We start from the raw sequence: 18633 nt of genomic DNA, 5'->3' as shown, positions 1-18633 counted from the left end.
TCATGATTATCTCAACTTAATAAAAAGAACACAAAACATTTACTGAATCAGCTCATTTTATTATTGGTTGGCTAATTAGAAGGTGGTTGTTATTAAATTTTGATGGTTATTTAGTTGACATTTTAGTGATATCCAGTATTTTTTATTAATAAGTGATTGTTTCCTTAATAAATAACAGTGGACCTTATCATAATGAACATAAAAAACCTTTTTTTTTAAAAAACTTTTAATAAGAATGCGTGAAAGATATATCCCATGGACTTAAAAATCCCTCAATTATATATTGACCCTACAGACTATGGGAGGAAAATGCTTGAATAAATACACATCTTAAAGGCTAATCTGTAGTTACTGTAAAGTGTGCTACTACTGGAAACAAGATCCTTCCCCAAATAAACAACCAAACAGAAGCCTGTGTGGGTTTTCCACTCATGCCGACCTGCGCCAGAATGTTTTGCTCCCTCATGAGTTTCTGCCTCTCTCGGTTGGGCTTAGAGGTGACCACAGACAGAACATCCTGTCCATTGTTTGGTACGACACACACAAAGAAAACCAGGTCCTCCAGCAGCTTAGTCACAAATCTGAAAAACACACGAAGGCGAAGCGTAACATGAAACCACAGCATATGCAACACCATCCTGTGCCACCCGTGCCGTGTTCCGTACCTCCTCTCGTTCTGAGCGATGTTGGCGTACTGCAGCTTTCTCACGGTCGACTCCAAGACTTTACTGGCATCATTGGCAAAGTCCAAGTCTCTGACCTCCGACAGGGGAACAGACACGATGGCAAAAGCCTCTTTGTCCTCCTTGGTGGGACATGTTCCAATCTAATGCGATGAACCACAAAAAAAATTATGTATTCCATGTTTGTTTCACCTTACCGTGTGAGAATGTAAGTGTGGGTGTCAGTGAGAACCTTGAGCATAACTGGGCGCTCCTCCTCTGCGTCGATGGGAACGTTGGTGCTGGTCACCCAGGTGTTGGTGCACAGGTGTCTCAGTCTCACATAGGAGTTTCTGAAGGAGGACGGGACAAATTATTTAGAGGAGATATGATTTTAAATACATTATGTGATCTGTTACTGCACCTATAAATATACATCTGGGTGAGTCAATTAACCTCAAATCCAAATTTAAGATACTTTTAGCCACACTAGCAGCACCAGGCAGCTTTAGGGATGCCATGTCAGAACGTCATTTGGTCGACCATCATGAAATCTTTCAAAGAAATTCATTCCCCGACAACTCCTGTGGGGGCTTCTGAGAGCTATGCAGTGGATTGCCAATAAATTTTGTAAGTTGCAGATGTGTAACCTATGATCACATCCCACTAAAGGTAAAATGAAACAACTTGTCATATCTGAGTTTCACCTATTTGAGAAATTATCCCGTAAAAAGAGTTAGTATACACAGATTCAGCCACAACATTAAAACCACCTGCTTAATGTTGTATAGGTCCTCCTCATGCTGCCTTAACCGGCTACTCAGGGCCTGAACACCCCTGGGGTGTCCTGTGGTGTTTGGTACACGGATGTTGGAAAATGATCCTTGTGCTGCCTGCTCGACTGGATTGAGATATGAGGAGACTGGACACTTATTCAAGGCCTTGGGCTCTTCCTTGAGCTGTTACTAAGCAGTTTTTGTTGCATGGCTGGATGCACTGTACTGTTGGACGAGGCAGTTCTCATTTACATCCACATGAATGCAAGAACCCAATAGAACGAGTGGTAATGAGGCGATCAACGTCCTTCACCTGTCACTGGTTTTAATGTTGTGGCCGATTCGTGTATTTCAGATTGTTCTGTGACTAAACCCAAAAAGACCAACGTGAAGAAAATTCTCAAAAGCAGATGGTTTAGGGCAGAGGAGTCCACATACGGCCCAATTTGATCTCAAGTGGGCCAGACCGGTTAAATCATAACATAATAGCCAATAAATAACAACAATTCAAAATATTTCCCTTTGCAAAAAATTTGGAAAATGTTCACATCTTTTTCCAAAACATTATGAACAAACTGAAATTTCTTAAGAAAAATATGTGCAATTTCAACAATATTATGCCTCAGTTTATCATTTACACACTACAACTGTCAGATCACAGTAGCAGTAGTAATCTAGTGTTTTACCTTATGATCAAAACAACTTGCCAGGACAAGAAATAATTTTAAATACGCATTCATGTAAACATGTGTGTAGTAATCCTGAGCACCACACAAACTAAAGCAGGAACTATAAAGAAAGAAGGTTAAGTTGTCCCCCTGCCTTGGAAATGTATTAAATGTATATGTCAGGGTAGAGACTGCGATTTGGTAGAGTTGGAGTTTCTACCAGTAGAGACTGCGATCGCAACCTCTACCAGTAGAAACTCCAATCCTACCAGTAGAGATTTGTCAGGGCTAAGGTTAGACTTTTAAGGTTAGGGTCAGGGCAGGGGTCAGATTTAAAGTTCCATCTCTACTGGTAGGATTGGAGTTTCTACTGGTCGAGATTACAATCGCAATCTCTACTGGTAGAGACTCCAACTCTACCAAATCGCAGTCTCTACCCTGACATATGCATAACAAATGCAGAAAAGTTGTGGACAAATTTAAAATAGATGTTACTTTTACTGAAAAATTGCAGTTAGCTTCGTCTTTGTAATTTCTACACTTTGTAAAGTCATCCCTTGGGCCGGATGTTTGACACCCCTGGTTTAGAGGCTCATACTACGGGCAGATTTCTTGAAAAGAAGTGCTAAGCTCTGTGCTGTGAACTCTAGTGAAAAAAAATAAGTGGAACAAGTGCAGCGGGTGTGACTGGTTTTTGTTAGTGCTTCCCCGTGTGAAACTGACCTGGGCACGAGACAGTCGGCCCGCTGCAGAGTGGTGGCATCCAGCTCAAACAGAGAGGCAATGTCATTCCCATGGGGAACAGAAACCAGGGTGAAAGCAATCTTCTCTGCTGCTTGATGCTTCCTCTTGGAGAACACCACGTCCGTGTCATTCTGCTGCACGCACACACACACACACACACATAGAGGAAACAGCAATGAGAGCGTGCGGTCTGAAGGCTTATGTGGTGCAGACAGATAAGTCATTTATCAATACTCACAGAGTGGAGTGTATTCTTTCCCAACAATCTTTAAACACACAATACACAGCACTAGTTGTTCAGTACACATTCAAGTTTAGACAAGGAAGATGTTTGCAGAGCTTCAAGTGTGTCGACCAACCAAACGTGGACAGGTACACGATGCAACTATTATTACTCAGTAAATTATCTTTTTAAACTGGAAGGTAAACTTGCTTATTTTGTCAAAAAAAAAAGAATAAAACACTAATATTATAGAATTTATAAGAGATATTTAATTTAAATCAAGCAAGTTTCAAGCAAACATTAAAACATTCACCGGCTCAGAGTTCTTAAACGTGCTGATAAGTGCTTTTGTAATTATTAAATATTTGGGTTTTGGACTATTGGTTGAGCAAAAGAGGCAACAGAGTCACATGAGGAAATACAATGAGTATTCTTGTTTTGTTTTTTACTGTTTTCTGACATTTTACATACAAATTTATTAATTAGAAAAAATTACCATCAGACAAATGTATAGTGGCAGTAATTCAGGATAATTCTACAAAAAATTTGATTAATGAGACATATTACAGATGTACAGGAAAAGGTTGTGCAATGTAAGACTACAAATGTTTGTTTCTATGCATGTTACAGATATTTTGAGACTGTAGAGATTTCAGATATGAAGGTAAGTTATTTTTATTTTACAGATTGCTTAGATTTTTCTGCACCTTTACACACTACATATTCTCCGTACTGCATATTGTTACATAATACAGATACTTTTGTCACTTTACTCAGAACATTCAGTTCATTTTTTGCACTTTGTGAATGGTTTTGTACCAGAAATGTTTGAAGAGTAAGAGTTCAGAGTAAGATGTGTGTCCTTGGCTGTGACTCTAACTGCTGTAACAAAGAGTTAAGACTCTTTAAATCATTGAAGTATCTATTTATCTTTCTATTGACAGAAAAAAGTGGGTAGATTCTCTCATTTGTGTATTGTAGGGGAAACTACAAAACTTTTGTCATAGTGTTTGACATTAAACAGGAAAGATCAAGGGTTAGAGTAGCTTTCTAGATAGTTTTTCTGTCTGCTAATTAATAAACTGACACGTAGTGGAGCACCGAAGGCAGTGAGCACAATACTAAACCTTTTCTTTTTTCACTTTAACAAACCATCCAACACCTCAAGGCCACAGTTTTAACTCACACACTCCTCACAGATACACAGAAATTTTACTATATTCTAAAAATTCAGGCACAGTTAACGAGGATTGCTCAAAAGGTAATTTTGTTAAGTATTATTAAGTCAATGTGACCAAAAGCTAAACACAAACACGCTGCGTGTCTGGTTGCCTCACTGTTCCATGCATATTCATGTAAATACTAATAAATGAGCCATACTGTTGATCAACACTGTTGTATAATTCACCACAGCCGGATGTGAGCTAAACTACACCGTCACCGCTTCCAACACTAATGATGCATCAAATCGCACAGAAATGTAGCCGGAGAGCCGTGACTTCTCAGAGCGCCGCGTTGGGCTCTGCAGTACGTAGGCAGCCACAGTGTGCAGATGCAGCAGATAATGGCGAGGGTTAATTTCTCCCACTGTTCTCTGCATGTCAATGGGAAGCTCCCCAGAGCTGCCTCCATGCCTCAGCTTCTCTATACCTCCCACTCCTCCCCTCCCCTCTCTCTCCCCCCTCCGCTCTGCTGGTGACTCACCCCACCAGCTTAGCACAGGCGAGTGGAGCAGAGCAGACAGCACGTCTGCCTCCCCTCCATCCCCTCTCGCAGGGCACCCCCACACCCAGACGTTATGTAAGGAGCCCCCTGTGTGTCTGAAATTCAGCATGTGCATGAGAAAGTGTGCGAGGCTGGGAGAGTTTGTGTGCGCGCGCTCTTTGCATTGCCAGAATACAAATGTGCAAAGGTAGCTGAGAGCTGAAAGAAATGTCTAGATACAGATTCAGAGTTTGGCAGAGTTTGTGTGTACACAAGTGTGTTGTGAGTGCAGGAGAAGGGAACTGGTAGTGTTGCATAACCAAAAGACGAGGAGACAGAGAAGGGCCTGAAGTTTGAATTTATAACTACAAAGATAAATGCTGTTTTTCCTAAAACACTTAGAATATCATCATTTTTTTTCTCCTGCTTATTAAATTATTTTTTCTTTCAGTCAAAATAAATCAGGCTCATGCATGGTTTAAATGTAAACAAATCCTTAAATAATCATCTTAGTATAAAAGACAGCCTTTAGTGACTGTGAAGCCCCAGTCTGAGCTCAGGTGTGTGACTTTGTTTGACTGACTCACATCTCCTTTGGACTCCACCGTGTTGTCTTTGAATTCAGGATTCACCTGTGGGGGAAATCAACCAGTCAGTGGCCTTCAGATCAGGAAAGCTCTGATGACAGTCCTGTTATTATCATCATCACCCAGTCCAAAGCATTCAACAAGGACGGTGATAGTGGCCATAACAATGGGAATACTGCCACCTACAGCACATCATCTAAAATCCTCTTCAGCTGTGCTCACTCACACACTGTAAATACTCTCAAACAAGAAATAGAAACAAATCTAATTGCATCTGAATGTAAGCGGCTTTGAGTAATGAAATGTGAGCTGCTACAAAAACAAAAGAAGAGTGAAACTCGCCTCAGCTGCGAGGTAATTTCCTGTGGCCAGGTGTTTGAAGCGGAACAGACTGTTCCACTGACCGGCTCCACCTCTGCAGGGGTCATAGTGCACAACCTGCCATAAAAACACCACATAAGAAGCATTGAGCACACAGAAACATCACGTTCTATCCACTTCATATGGTGTTTTCAGTCTCTTTCAAGAATGCAGTATAATGTTTATGAATGTTTGCCTCCAGCTGGTTTGATGTCATGGGGCGGAACTTTTATTACACTGTTTATGTCTGCACATACTTTTGGCTTCTTATTTATTTTATCCTGGTTTAAAACAGAATTAGAACACAAACCAAATGCAACAAGGATGCAAGTCTTCCTTCTTAACCACTTGGTAAACCAGTGCCATTTCCCTCATCACTGCAGTGTCACAATGAGTCACAATGAGAATCATTTCTCACGTACACGTAGCCACAACAGAAATGTGAGTTTGTCATACTGGTGCAGCAACATGTCAACAGCTTATATGGCAACTTAAGTACATTCTGGCACAAACAGTCAAGGGACAACAGGAACTTTAATTTAGCTGATAAAGAGGAACAAGCAGTACAATGGATGCGATTATGAGGAATTAAAGGATAAAGGAAATATTCATTAAGGGGAAATAATGTCCTAAATGAGTGAGGCATGGTCCTTAATTGTCTCAAAGCCGAGCGGTTCCTCTGTATGTTTTTGTGTTTCTGTCATAGTTTTATTCCCTGTGGGCTCATTTTTCACTATAGTATAAAATCACAACTTCAACGAGAAGTAGGGAGAAGTCAAAACTGTCTTCTGTGTAGTATAGCAAAACTAGAATGCCATTAACAAAAGAAAACAACCAAAGTTCAGTTTCTTGGATTATTTATTTTTACAACATTTGAAAAGGGGCTGCACAGTGGTGTGGTGGTTAGCACCATCGCTTTGCAGCTAGAAAATCCCCGGCTCACGTCCTGACCTGGGATCTTTCTGCACGCAGTTTGCATGTTCTCCCTGTGCATGCGTGGGATTTCTACGTGTTCTCCTGCTTAATCCAACAGTCCAAAAACATGCTGAGGATAATTGGTAACTCTAAATTATCTGTAGGTGTTAATGTGAGTGTGATTGTTTGACTCTAGTTGTAGCCCTGTGATGGACTGGTGTCCCCTGGAATCAACATGTACAACATTTTAAGCACACACATGTAATACTAACACTGGGGGGGGGGGGCGTTGGCTCTACACGCTATAGATGTTTTACACAGTTTCATTTTTTCCAAATCTTTTTCATGTCTGCTCTGCGTAAGACAGTTCAATGCAGTTCAACCAAAAAGTTCTTGAATTTTTTGGACTTTTTTCTCACAGTGATGACTTCATGTTGTGCTAAACAGTGCAGAATTTTTAGGTTTTTTACTGAATCAAGCAAACAGTTTGAAAGAAAGTTGAAATCTGGCAGTTTAGAGGGTTGAATGTGACAAAACTGTAAATTTAAAAGTTCTGCTTTAATTCAAACTGATTCAGCTCCTTTAGCAAGGCGTTACTTCATCAGTGAATGGCTGGTTGTTACTAAAAACTTCAATGCATTAATTTTAATGTCACTTTGTCTACTTTATGGCTGCTCCCAATCCGTGAAGTTACCAGGTCGCCTATTCACAAAAAAGAATCCTAAAAGTAGCTCCTAAGTCACAGAGAACTTCTACTTCAAAGACGTGCTCACAATCATGCATAGCTGCTGCCAGGAATGTGCACAGTCAGCACAGTGATTTTAAAAAGGCAATCATAATCAGCTCTATGCTATCTAATGTCTTGTATGTTTCATTATGTCCCAGTTTCTACATCCAGATGTTTATGGTCCCTGAACACGATAAATGACGATGGCTTCTTATTCAAATGAGGTATTTTGATAAAACAGCATCAGTGATGTTACTGCAAAAAGACAAACTGTTCATTGTGGTGTAAGTTTTACCTCAATCTCCCAGAGCGCCTTGGAGCTGGTGGCAGAGGTGGCAGACTGCCGCAGTGTGGTCCTGAGAAAGACGTGCTGCTGCTTCTTGTATTCATCGCCGGTCAGAAACTTCTCCTGCTCCGCATGAAACAGCCTCACAACATCTCCCTGACAGAGGACAGAGAACATGAGGTCTGAGCTGCAGAAACACTGCCTGTTGCACTACATGTCATTCTGTTAAAATCATGCAGAATTAGAAGAAATGGAAATAAAAAAACACATACTCCTTTCAACACATCTTCCCTGTAGTCACTAAACTTCATGAACAAGGTGACCTTCCAGCTGGTGTTACAGTTGACAGCGTTAACCTGCAGCATGAAGCAGAGTCAAGGACAAACGCAACAAGAAATGAAAGTTTTCTTTCATACTGTGTGTCTGAAATCCCGGCAATATCTTTTCCTCCCTGTGACGCTTTCATCTTTGCTTCAAACGACACAAATGGACTCACCTCTTTGCAGCCGGGGTTGTCCAGCAGTTCGATGTTGCTGGCGTGAAGCGGCTGTCCGGCGTTCACTGGCATCAGCACCACCTTGTCTCCAACCACCACCTTGAGGCCAATTACAGACAGTCACAACGCAGCAGGAGACACAAGTCCGTAAACTTCTAGCAGCTTTCAAACGGATTAAACGGAAAGTAAGAGTGCATCCATGCAAGAAATGTATGAAACATCTCTCTTTTCAAGGGTGCAGCAGCAGGCTGGGCTTCATATGGGAGAGTGGATGAGCTGTTCATGGCAAACAGATTTATTCAGAACACGGTCAGAGCGCATGAATGCAGCATACGACAACTGAAGAGTATGCCATCTATTAATGTATTGTTGCTTACATAACACATGCTCTCTAACCCAGTCTAATGTAAGTTATAATAGACTCTACAGTCGCCTGCTTCTCATCTTAAGCAGCCACACACAAGCACACTGTGGCTCCAGAAATATGTGGCTCATCACACCTTTTCCGATGCCGTGCTTTTTAAAAAAAGAGTCTAAATGTACTGAAGCAGAGTCAGTGACAAACAGCAGATAGAACAGCAACAACTGGCTACACTTTAAAGCTCAACCTGAAAGTCTACATGCACTTGAAAGGGTGTTGCATCCATGCTTTTCCCATGATAGTCCGTGTCCGACCTAACGCACAAACACCATGCACAATCAAGAGCAATACCTTTAACCATAGGATGCTAAAGCCAAAGGAGAGGGACAAAATCAGAAATGTTACTGGAACAGGACAAACAGTGAACCGTCAGTCTAAGGCAGAGAGGAGTTACAGTACAGTACGTCATGGTGATGCCAGGCGGAGGGGAAACCTACATTATCTCCTTCGCTGCGGAGCTTCCAGAAGGGCTGAATGTAGAACCAGGAGCCTTCGTTACCAGCCGGGTCCAAAGACACCCGCATGGCGTTTTTCTCAAGCAAAGCAGGGAGACGCTTGTTCACCGTCAGATATTTGTTGCTCTTTATGTGAAGGAGCTGAGACGGAAGAATCAGAATGATTAGTACTACAAGAGACGGGGTGGAGGAAGAATTCAGATCCTTTAATAAAAATACAAATATACTGTCGTCACAAAAGCTTTATTTACAAAAAAAAAGTCCTGCTTTGAAAATATCTACTGTATAAGTATGTTTGGGTGGATTAAGCTCCTGGTTATTTTTCTTAATTACTCATTTGATTATTTGGTTTTTAATCACACAATCACACAGAGCCGATGCTGGTTTTGTCCAACTGACAGATGGACATGAAAGACGAGCAAATTGTTGAAAATAAATCAAAAATATTCAAGTAATCAGAAGAAAAAGCAGCAAATACTCACATCTGAGAAAATCCACATCAAAAATTATCTGTCTGCTTTAATATACTACAGTGTAGTTTAATCTGTAACCAGGTTTCATCTGATTAGCAATTAGTAAGGGTGAGGTTTTTTTTTTTATCTTAATAACTTGTCAGAAAAAAGAACAGCTAATCTAAGAAAATGACAAAAAAGAACATAATTAACCAACAAGGTTTCATATTTTAGTTACTCAACATACATATTTGCATGCAAAAATCTTCATTAGTAGTTAATCTAAACTGTTAAATAAACATAATGACTTAAAAAGTACATTTCCCATTTATTCTGAGAGAAGATAACACCTTAACTACACGACTACATGGAGTCTTACTTGAAGAAGAGAGATGCTCTACTATTTTATTCAATCTGACCTCATTTGTAGAGGTGTCTGTAGTACCACACAACGCATTTCCTAATTCCACTGAACAAACAAGGTCTTCAATTATTCCCGTGTTTTAAGTCAACCTTAACAAATTGCCTTTTTACAATTCAACAATGGCCGGTGGCTCCAACACATTCAGCAGCAGCGGTTAAACATGTAGTTTCTCAGTTCAGCCTTTAAAACAAGAGTTCGGCAATCAGTGAAACCAAACACGACTTCTCTTTTTTTAAAACCTGCCTGAGGTATCAGGGATTGGAGGACTGAAACACAACCTTGGTAAACAAGAAAAAATCCAAACAATCTGAAGCGTGTTTGCTGAAGAGCTGGGCCCTACCTGGATGACGTTACTGTATTTGACAACTTCTCCGAGGAGCTTCTTGTTCTCGGACTCGTTCTGCTTCTGTTCCAGTTCTGCTGCATGCTAAGTAATGTAACATGCAACTGTTAACGCTTTAAAACAAATGAAATGAAGATCTGGATGCAAAACGTATTTTTAAAAAATGAGGCTGTACCTGTAATTTCTTAAACAGGTCTCCTTGTGTGTTGTTATTTCCTTGTTTTCCTTGTTTTGCCTTCCAGAACTGCTTCTGGGCAGAGTATCTGTTCATGGGACACACCTTAAAGAGGCAATCTGCAGAGGAGGAAAAGCATTCAGGCTCACAGGAGTCCGTCTCTATGAGGGAGGTCAAGTACCACTCGAGGTTCTTAATGAGGAGAAGCCACATATTGAGGTTAACAGTTATCTGCCCATCAGAGGCCTCTTAAACACTTAAAAGCTTCACTAAAACCACAGTGTTGTGTTGAACAACACTCAGTATGGACATGTGTGTGTTAGTGTGTGTGTGTGTCTGCTCAGTCCTTCACACCTCTGAACTTTTTGGGCGGGTTGGCGAGATCTCCAGCATCAGGCTGGACCACACATCTGTCATCAACAAGCCTGCAGGCAAGAAATCATCAGAGTAATTAGGATTGAGTGCATTATTGCTACTACCTTTAATGCAATCATTCCATCAACCAACATGTCACTCACACTGGAAACAGACATTTACACAGAACAAACCGTATTCTAATTGTGATATCGCAGTCAAACGCAAATATATGAAGTCTGAAACCAAAACCGGTCATTTGAATATTCGATTCAAAACCACAGTGACCAGGCACCTGCAGGATGAAAAGCTGAGCTGGAAACACAAGAAAGAGCCTCTGTGTTCACCATCATCTCCATTATCCTCAGAGCTCTTCCAGTATCTGGAGTGATGCTGAATATTTCCGGATGGAGCTCATCCACTTTAACGGCGCTTTGATCTCTGCTTTCCAGCGCAACACGAGGAGATCTGCTCCGTCTTCTGGTTTGTATCGAGATAAACGACCCGGACTAAACTGACCTTCGAGCTACGATGGCTTTCATTTACAGATGAAAAGTGGATGTCAACGCGGTGTGTGCAAAATGTAAAACAAAGCTTTGAGAGTGAACATTGAGTTGGGCATTGAAGAGCAGGCCTCCCTGTCAGGTTCTCTGCAGCAAACAGTCCTGCTACCAGATGAAACCGTGTGTGGTTTCTGTCAGGGTCGATCAGAGTGCATTCAGAGGGTGTCATTCAGTTACTTTCTGCGTTGTTCCCAGCATTTCAGACTTTTATTTACTAGTCGCTGCACATTAGTTTCACTGACAGGTGAAAGAATTCAGTAAAACATATCAGACACATTTGATGAGCATTTGAAACACTGAACAAGCACAAGCTGATGCTGGCAGATAACCAAAGACATGCTTTGGTTCAAAAGATCTTAGACAGACATATATATTTATATTGCAAAACTGAAGGGACCTCCGAGTGTGCAGACCAATAACTCATGTCACAGTGAAAGCGATGCCGATATGCACCAAAATTTAATGGGTTCTTCATTCCACCTGCTCTTCCATATTTCACTGAATTCCACCTGATAGTTTCTCCATGATCTTGCTGACAGAAAAACAACACTGGAAGCATACTTCTGTTGTCAGGCTGGTGAAGGAAAGATAATTAAGGAGGCACCGTGCCAAGTGTGCACAAATTTATGAGCAACTATTTAAAGCAGGTACCTGAATTACCTGTCACATCACTACACATACAGGTCAGCTGAAAAGAAGTGACATCTGAGGACAAGAAGAGCATGCTATGATATGCTGGTGTACCAGACAGGGTGCAATTTCGACTAGCAGCAAATCTGAAAACAGTGTTTTTCTGCAAAACATCTTCATTTCTGACTCCAAGCTAAACTATACTCATTTCATCATTCTAGCCAGCCTTGAGTTAACAGAGGCTGGAAGTGCTCAGAGAAGCTGGAGTGGCAGGGAACCCAACATTTAGTGGAATCGGAGAAGAAAAAGCAGGAAAAACAATGCAGAAGGGGAGAAAAACAGGCTCACAAGCTGAATAGTAGAATAATTATGTGACCAGGGAGGTGCTAGTTTTCATTTTTATGACTGAAAACACAAGCCCGGGCTCCAGCAGTGAATTATCTTTACTGCTTTTTCTTTGTACGTGCAAGAAAACTCTCTGATAGTATCACAGCAACAGAACCAGCGGCTTGTATCTAAATTCTTATCTAAGTTGTTTGCTAGTTCTCCTTTCAAGAGACCAAATACGACAGTTTGAAGTTACACCTGCTGCAAAACTTTTAATTAAAATGTCATTTCATCCAGGTGGAACTCTGAGCTGCCATCTGGAAATCACTGAGGATAAGCTGAGACAAGGACAGGGTCAACGAGATCATTTTGGAAAAGCAAATTTGGGGCAATCTGGAGTAAAAAGGCATTCAAGTCGAGAGGTGACCAGATTTGAGGAGGTTTTTTTGGTACCTTGTTATTGTTTAGGATGCTACAGTTTCAAGCTGTTAAAATGCTAAATTTCTACACAAAAGGCTCCGTATCATCCCATTCTATTTATCCCCTTTGTAACACAGTCTGCGGTGCACAAGCACATCCATTCATGCCGTCCACTGAGGAGCAGCATAATGCAAAGCACAATTCCTCCAATTCATACAAAGCTGGCAGCGCCTGTTGGAGTGAGCCGAGCAGTTTCCTATTTATGCCACGGCACTTGATCAACGTCAATCCACGGGCCGCGTATTATTTCCTTTAACTCTGTATCAAAGTTACATCTAAATGAGAAACAATAGAGGCCAACAGGAAGCATTATCAAGTGCTAAATGGCTAAACAGGAAGGCTCTTTGGAAAAGTCCCCGGAGCTCATAAATAAGTAACTACAAGTCGGCGAGGAGCTGGACGCAAGCACAAACAGAGCGGCTGTGAGAGCGGCTGACGCTCTGTAACTCAGTTAAACATGAACCAAAGATAAATCCAGCAGGCCGGACACAGACAGACAAGCTAATTATAGCTCGCTGCTTGTGTTGAGCGGACTGAGACAACAACACAAGGAAAACATACAGCGTTCAAAAAGCAGAGCGGCGAGTCTGATATAACGCCTCTGTTAAGTGTTTTCTGAAGAAACAAGAAAAGGCAGCAGAGGAATGACTCATGTGCAGGAAAAGTGGATGTGTGTTGCCATCAGAGTGTGCAACAGCATGTTTCAACCTGCTGATAAAGCAGCCTGGTGGTCTGACTGAGTCACACATTTCATCATGTACCACTCTGAATGACAGGTTTAAAACAATGGGGTAATAATCACACACAAAAACACTTCAGAAGTTATAGGGAAGTGCTTTAATGTGTCTCTTTCTTTCTCTTTAGAGCAACAATAAAGTGAGCTGATTAGTATGTAAGAGCATTAAACTGTTAATAGACGACGTGTGAATGCAAACGGATGCATCTGGATCAACCACATGACCTTCTGAGAAACTCAAAGGTCAGATGGATTTGGAGTGTTTGCAGCGGAAGGTGTGTTTAGGAGCTCACTGATTTGAGATTACCCTAAGCAAACATGGGCATGGGCAGCCTTGTGCAGTCGAGGTTACTGGCGGCCCGGCGGAGGTTCCTGCAGGCTCTTTGCTTCTAACGCTCGCTCTGGCACAGCACAGCTTTAGATAAAACACTCAGGGCTCCCGTCAAACTGCATGAGTTATGGAATAGCTGATAAGAATTCCACTGCTTTGCTTCACAACAACAGGAGGTGTGAACAATCGCTGCTGTGCACTTTTGCATTTTGAAATTTACAGGCCCTGTGTAAGCTGCTGCTGCTGCTGCTTACATTTGCATTATCACAGGCCTTTACAGTCTAACGGAGCCTTTTTCAGCCCCTGTATTCCAGCTGCACAGGTCTTTAACCTGCTGTGTGAAGTTAACATTTGTAGGAGGAATTTGAGGAAGAAAGACAGGAATGAGAGAGAGAGTGAGGAAAAAGGGAGAGGGCGTGGGCGGGGCAGATTCAATCCTCAGGGCCAGTCAATATTTCCACACTTGTTCTGCAGGCTCAGAGGCCAGAGTGCACCCGGAACCAGAGAGGCACTTCACCTGGCGATGAAGCTCCCAGCTCAGGGGGAAATAAAGGCAAACCAAGCGCTTGTGGCAAATATTTTTCTCTTTTTTCTTCTGCACTGCTGTGTGAAGAACTACACAGAGAAAAGCAGCTTCCATCGCACCGACACACTGAAAAATGACTGGCTGAAGAGAGTTCCCTTTTTATTAGGCTGTGGCACTTTAAAATGACGCAGTGTAGCTCGTCATCTGTTCATAGATCACCGCATTGATTAAATGTTACCGACTCGAGAGTATTTCATGCAACTCTTGATATTTCTCATTTTCTCTCTCTTTGATTTTGGAAAGATTCTTCATATTTTGAATTCCAAAATGCAGCTTAGATCTCATCAAGACATCATGACACAATACAGAAGATCAAAAAGTGACGTTTCTCTACTCAAATACATATTATTTGCTGGATTGTCAGAGGAAATGACTCAAATATCTTACTAGAACTGATCTGCATGACTAGAAAAGTGTGACGTGTTCTTATCCAAACATAAAATGAATGAAGTGTCATTTAATTCCTGGCATATTTTGCTTAGGGGGCCCTTTTTCGCTTCTATGTGTCCTTCTCTGGGTCCCCAAACCCTACTTTGAGGCCCACAGGGAGGAAATAAAAAGACATGCCTGCTTGCAGTCCTTGCCGCTTGTGTACCTGGGTAACACGCTGCTTTGCATTCCTGATACATTTGCGTAAACGTGAAGAATTTCCTGAGAAGCAGCATTTTGCGCGCTGACAGGCCTTGGACACAAGACGCACGCTAAAGTTTCTCACTTTCAGCGGGTCACAGTGGAGGCAAAAGGAGTGAAAAACACAAGCAGCTGGTGTGAGAAGTGACGTTAGAGAGTGACAGACGAGAGGATTGATCTGTGTGGACTCGTGGTGAAGCAGAAAGTGAGCAGGAGCAGGAACATACCCCAAAGTACTGATGAAGCCATTCACCGAGCCTTCCGCGTACAGAGACACAATGTCTCCGATGTGGAGAAAACTCGATCTGTGCTCTGACATTTTTTCACCGAAGACGCGTTTCAGATTTGTTCTGCTCCTCTTCCATTTAGGACCAAGTGGCTCGGCTCGGATCGGCTCTACTCAAGTGGATCCTCAACACGTTACTGCGACTCCAGTTTGGCAGCAGCTCTCACAGTCTGCTCCATTCCTTCCAGTGCCAGCGAGTCGAAGGAGAAAAAAGTGCAAAAGAAAGAAAAAGGAAAAACTGCAGGATTTAGTAAAAACGCGCTGTTTTTTGTGGGTTTTTTCCACACTTCTTCAACTTCTTCCACTTCTTCCTGTATGTAAGACAGACCGGAGAGTCTTCTTCACATCCACTTCAGGGGGAGGAGACTGCTGCTGTCAGCCTCTGAGCAAATTCCGTTCAATGACATGTTTTTGTTTTTATTCGGAGCAGGCGCACTGAAACACACAAACTATGACACTGACACACAGACACATAAATACACACACATGGAGACAGATGGATAGTTAAATGTATCAGTTAGCAGTTCACAGATGTACAATATCTAAAAAATATGCAAAAACATGAAATTTTATAACTTTGAAAAACTATTTAAGCTGAAAATAGTGGCATATTTGTGTAAAAATAATATTTCCAATTTATGTCAGTAACCTTGGAAGACTCAAATGTTGAAGAAAAAATTAGCAAAGTGTATTATGACATTTTAAAAAATATTTTTATATATAGTTTTATATATATATATATATACACACACACAGATAGATAGATAGATAGATAGATAGATAGATAGATAGATAGATAGATAGATAGATAGATAGATAGTGGGTTTTACAAGGTTAAGTCTGAATTGTTGAAAATGGCATTTAATATTATCAATCTTCAATATGCTTCCTTAAAAATGACAAATATCTGGAAAATGACAATATTTTTGGTGATTAAAATGCAGTTTAAGAATAGTAGTGTTTTCAACAGTCAGATATTACAAAATAACAAATCACTAATGCACTTTTTTCTTTAATGACAGAGGATTCTAAAATGACGACGTTTTTGCAGTTTTAAATGCAACTTTGAAAAACTAGTGTAATTTTACAGTAAACACTGTAAAAGAACACATTGCTATTTGTAAAAATATAGATTTTTGAGTAATTTAGTATAATTTAGTAATATTTTACAGATTTCAACGATCATGACGATTCGTGAACATGCAAATAATTTTTTTCCTGTGATTTTTAGTACACTGTAAAAAATAGTTTTTAAACTGTTTAACTGTAATTATTTGAACAATTTACTGTTATCTTGATAGATAGATAGACAGATAGATGTGATTATAAATCATACATTAACAGCCTTTCAAATGTTTTTACAGTATTTATTTGATCTTCATCGACATTATTAGGCCGTGTGTAATTATTTCACATTAGTCTCACCAGAATAGTGACAGAAATGTGGCAACAATTGAAGCCAGAGTGAGAGTCTGGTTCTCAGTGTGTCCGTTACAAAACTCCACATGCTACAAGGACACACATGGTGCAACTGAGTTCCCAGAAGGGCACATCTGATGTCTTTCTCTTTTGTTTCCTCTCTATTTTTTGTGTTTCTTTTTTTTTATCAGTTTATTTGAAATGTTTTCTCCAGGCTCTACATCTTTTTTATGTCTTCTAGTTTGTTTCTTTATAGTTTTTTCATTAAAAATCAATAAACTCAATGCAATGAATCAAAAATCTGCATGGTCAAGGATTAAGCCAACCGTTTCCAACCTTTTTGGCTTGCGACCCTTAAAAACAGAGTCTAGTTGAAGCCTCTCGTCATGTTTCAGCTGTCAGCAGTTCTATTCATGAGACAGCTCTCCTCCTAATTTGTCATTTAACCTGCAGATGGAGGTTAAAAGGTTATTTAATATTTTTGTAAAGACACAGAAATTAGACATATATTCAAGAAACGAATGAAAAAGGGTGCATTACATTTTTTTCCCCCTCTCATTAACCATATTATGACCCTTCACATTTGTCTTCTTCTGACTCTTTGCAGGTGCAGCTGCTTACATGTTGGTACATCAGTATTAAGATACCAGCATTCAAATAATACACAACAGAATATTTCAAAGGGAGACAGAATGAACACATTTAGCTGATCATACTTCTCTATTTTTTACATAAGTAAAGGATCTGAGTACCTTTTATTTCAACAAAGACAGTGACTGCAATGATTCTTACAGTAATAGGGATGATGATGATGATGATGATGATGATGATGATGATGATGATGATGATGATGATGATGATGATGTTTCAATATATAACTGAGGGACTTTTTGTATCATAGTTGACATTCTTGCTGTTTTCAGGCCTAAAATCAACATGGCCACCTCTAACCAAACACCACATGGCACTGTCACTGAAATATTCTTCTAAATATTATATATACAGTTGAGTAAAGTTGAAATTGAAAGTTATTTATAAAGATATTGTAGTAAACCTGCTGACATGTCATAAATCCACTCTTGACTCACACACAACTTTATATTAAATAATTCAGAAAGCCTTGGAGTCTTTCCAGTCTTTTCTTCAGGAGGAAATGACATCATGTGGAGCAGGTCATGTCATCTGGAATTAACACACTCAGCTGAACAGATACAATTTGATATTTTCGTTATAAAATTTGATATATTGCCAAAAAATGAAATCTATGTCATGATTATCTCGACTTAATAAAAAACAAAATCAAAATAGCTTTTAAATAAACTAATTTTATTATTGTTTAGCTAATTAGAAGGTGGTTGTTATTAAATTTGTACCACTATGTAGTTGATGTTTTAGTGATATCCAGTCATTTTTTTATTAATACGCGATTGTTTCCATAATAAATATTTCTGGAATTTGTAAAGACATGATCATAGTAAACACACCAGGTTTTTACTTGTAATAAAAATGTATGCAAGATATATCCCATGGACTTCAAAAGTCTCTCAATTATATTTTGACCCTTTCTGTCCCACAACTTTTTTTTAAAGTCAAATTTATGAAAATCACGGCACAGAGATGTGAACTGCTGTCTATTCTGTCATTTACTTACTGAAATGGAAACCTTTTCCCTGCATTTAAATGACCTTTGGTGTCATAAAAATCGCAGAATGATGTGGGTTTTGAACATTATAGAGTGCCAGCTACATTGGTACGGCAGGGGGCGCTGGAGATCAGAGCTCAGAGTTCAGACTCAGATGTTTTATTATGTGACCTGCATCGCCCCACAGTGTTCACTTCACTGAATCAGCAGGTGGTTCAGCTGCTTCTTCTG

The 18633-nt window shown here is 40.3% G+C and overlaps 1 protein-coding gene across 2 annotated transcripts in view; it reads right to left on the bottom strand.

The window, feature by feature from the left end:
- Positions 1-15725, bottom strand: part of itpr2 (inositol 1,4,5-trisphosphate receptor, type 2) — a 68234-nt gene extending 52509 nt beyond the window's left edge. The window contains exons 1-14 of one of the 2 annotated variants that reach the window (XM_051951996.1): positions 15283-15725; positions 10773-10843; positions 10419-10537; positions 10241-10327; positions 9007-9165; positions 8149-8247; positions 7925-8008; positions 7662-7808; positions 5707-5802; positions 5365-5409; positions 2830-2984; positions 916-1015; positions 666-826; positions 440-581 (exon numbers count right to left, since the gene is read on the bottom strand). In XM_051951996.1, coding sequence (XP_051807956.1) covers positions 440-581; positions 666-826; positions 916-1015; positions 2830-2984; positions 5365-5409; positions 5707-5802; positions 7662-7808; positions 7925-8008; positions 8149-8247; positions 9007-9165; positions 10241-10327; positions 10419-10537; positions 10773-10843; positions 15283-15374 — 1557 coding nt within the window. In that variant the 5' untranslated portion in view covers positions 15375-15725. The remainder of the gene's footprint in view (positions 1-439; positions 582-665; positions 827-915; positions 1016-2829; positions 2985-5364; positions 5410-5706; positions 5803-7661; positions 7809-7924; positions 8009-8148; positions 8248-9006; positions 9166-10240; positions 10328-10418; positions 10538-10772; positions 10844-15282) is intronic. The other variant, XM_051951997.1, reaches the window with a different exon arrangement.
- Between the last annotated feature and the right edge of the window lie 2908 nt (positions 15726-18633).

Source organism: Acanthochromis polyacanthus, chromosome 8 (genome assembly GCF_021347895.1).
Source record: "Acanthochromis polyacanthus isolate Apoly-LR-REF ecotype Palm Island chromosome 8, KAUST_Apoly_ChrSc, whole genome shotgun sequence".
Lineage (NCBI taxonomy): Eukaryota > Metazoa > Chordata > Actinopteri > Pomacentridae > Acanthochromis > Acanthochromis polyacanthus.
Note: the sequence above shows the minus strand (reverse complement) of the source record. Positions and strands in the feature narration are given on the sequence as shown.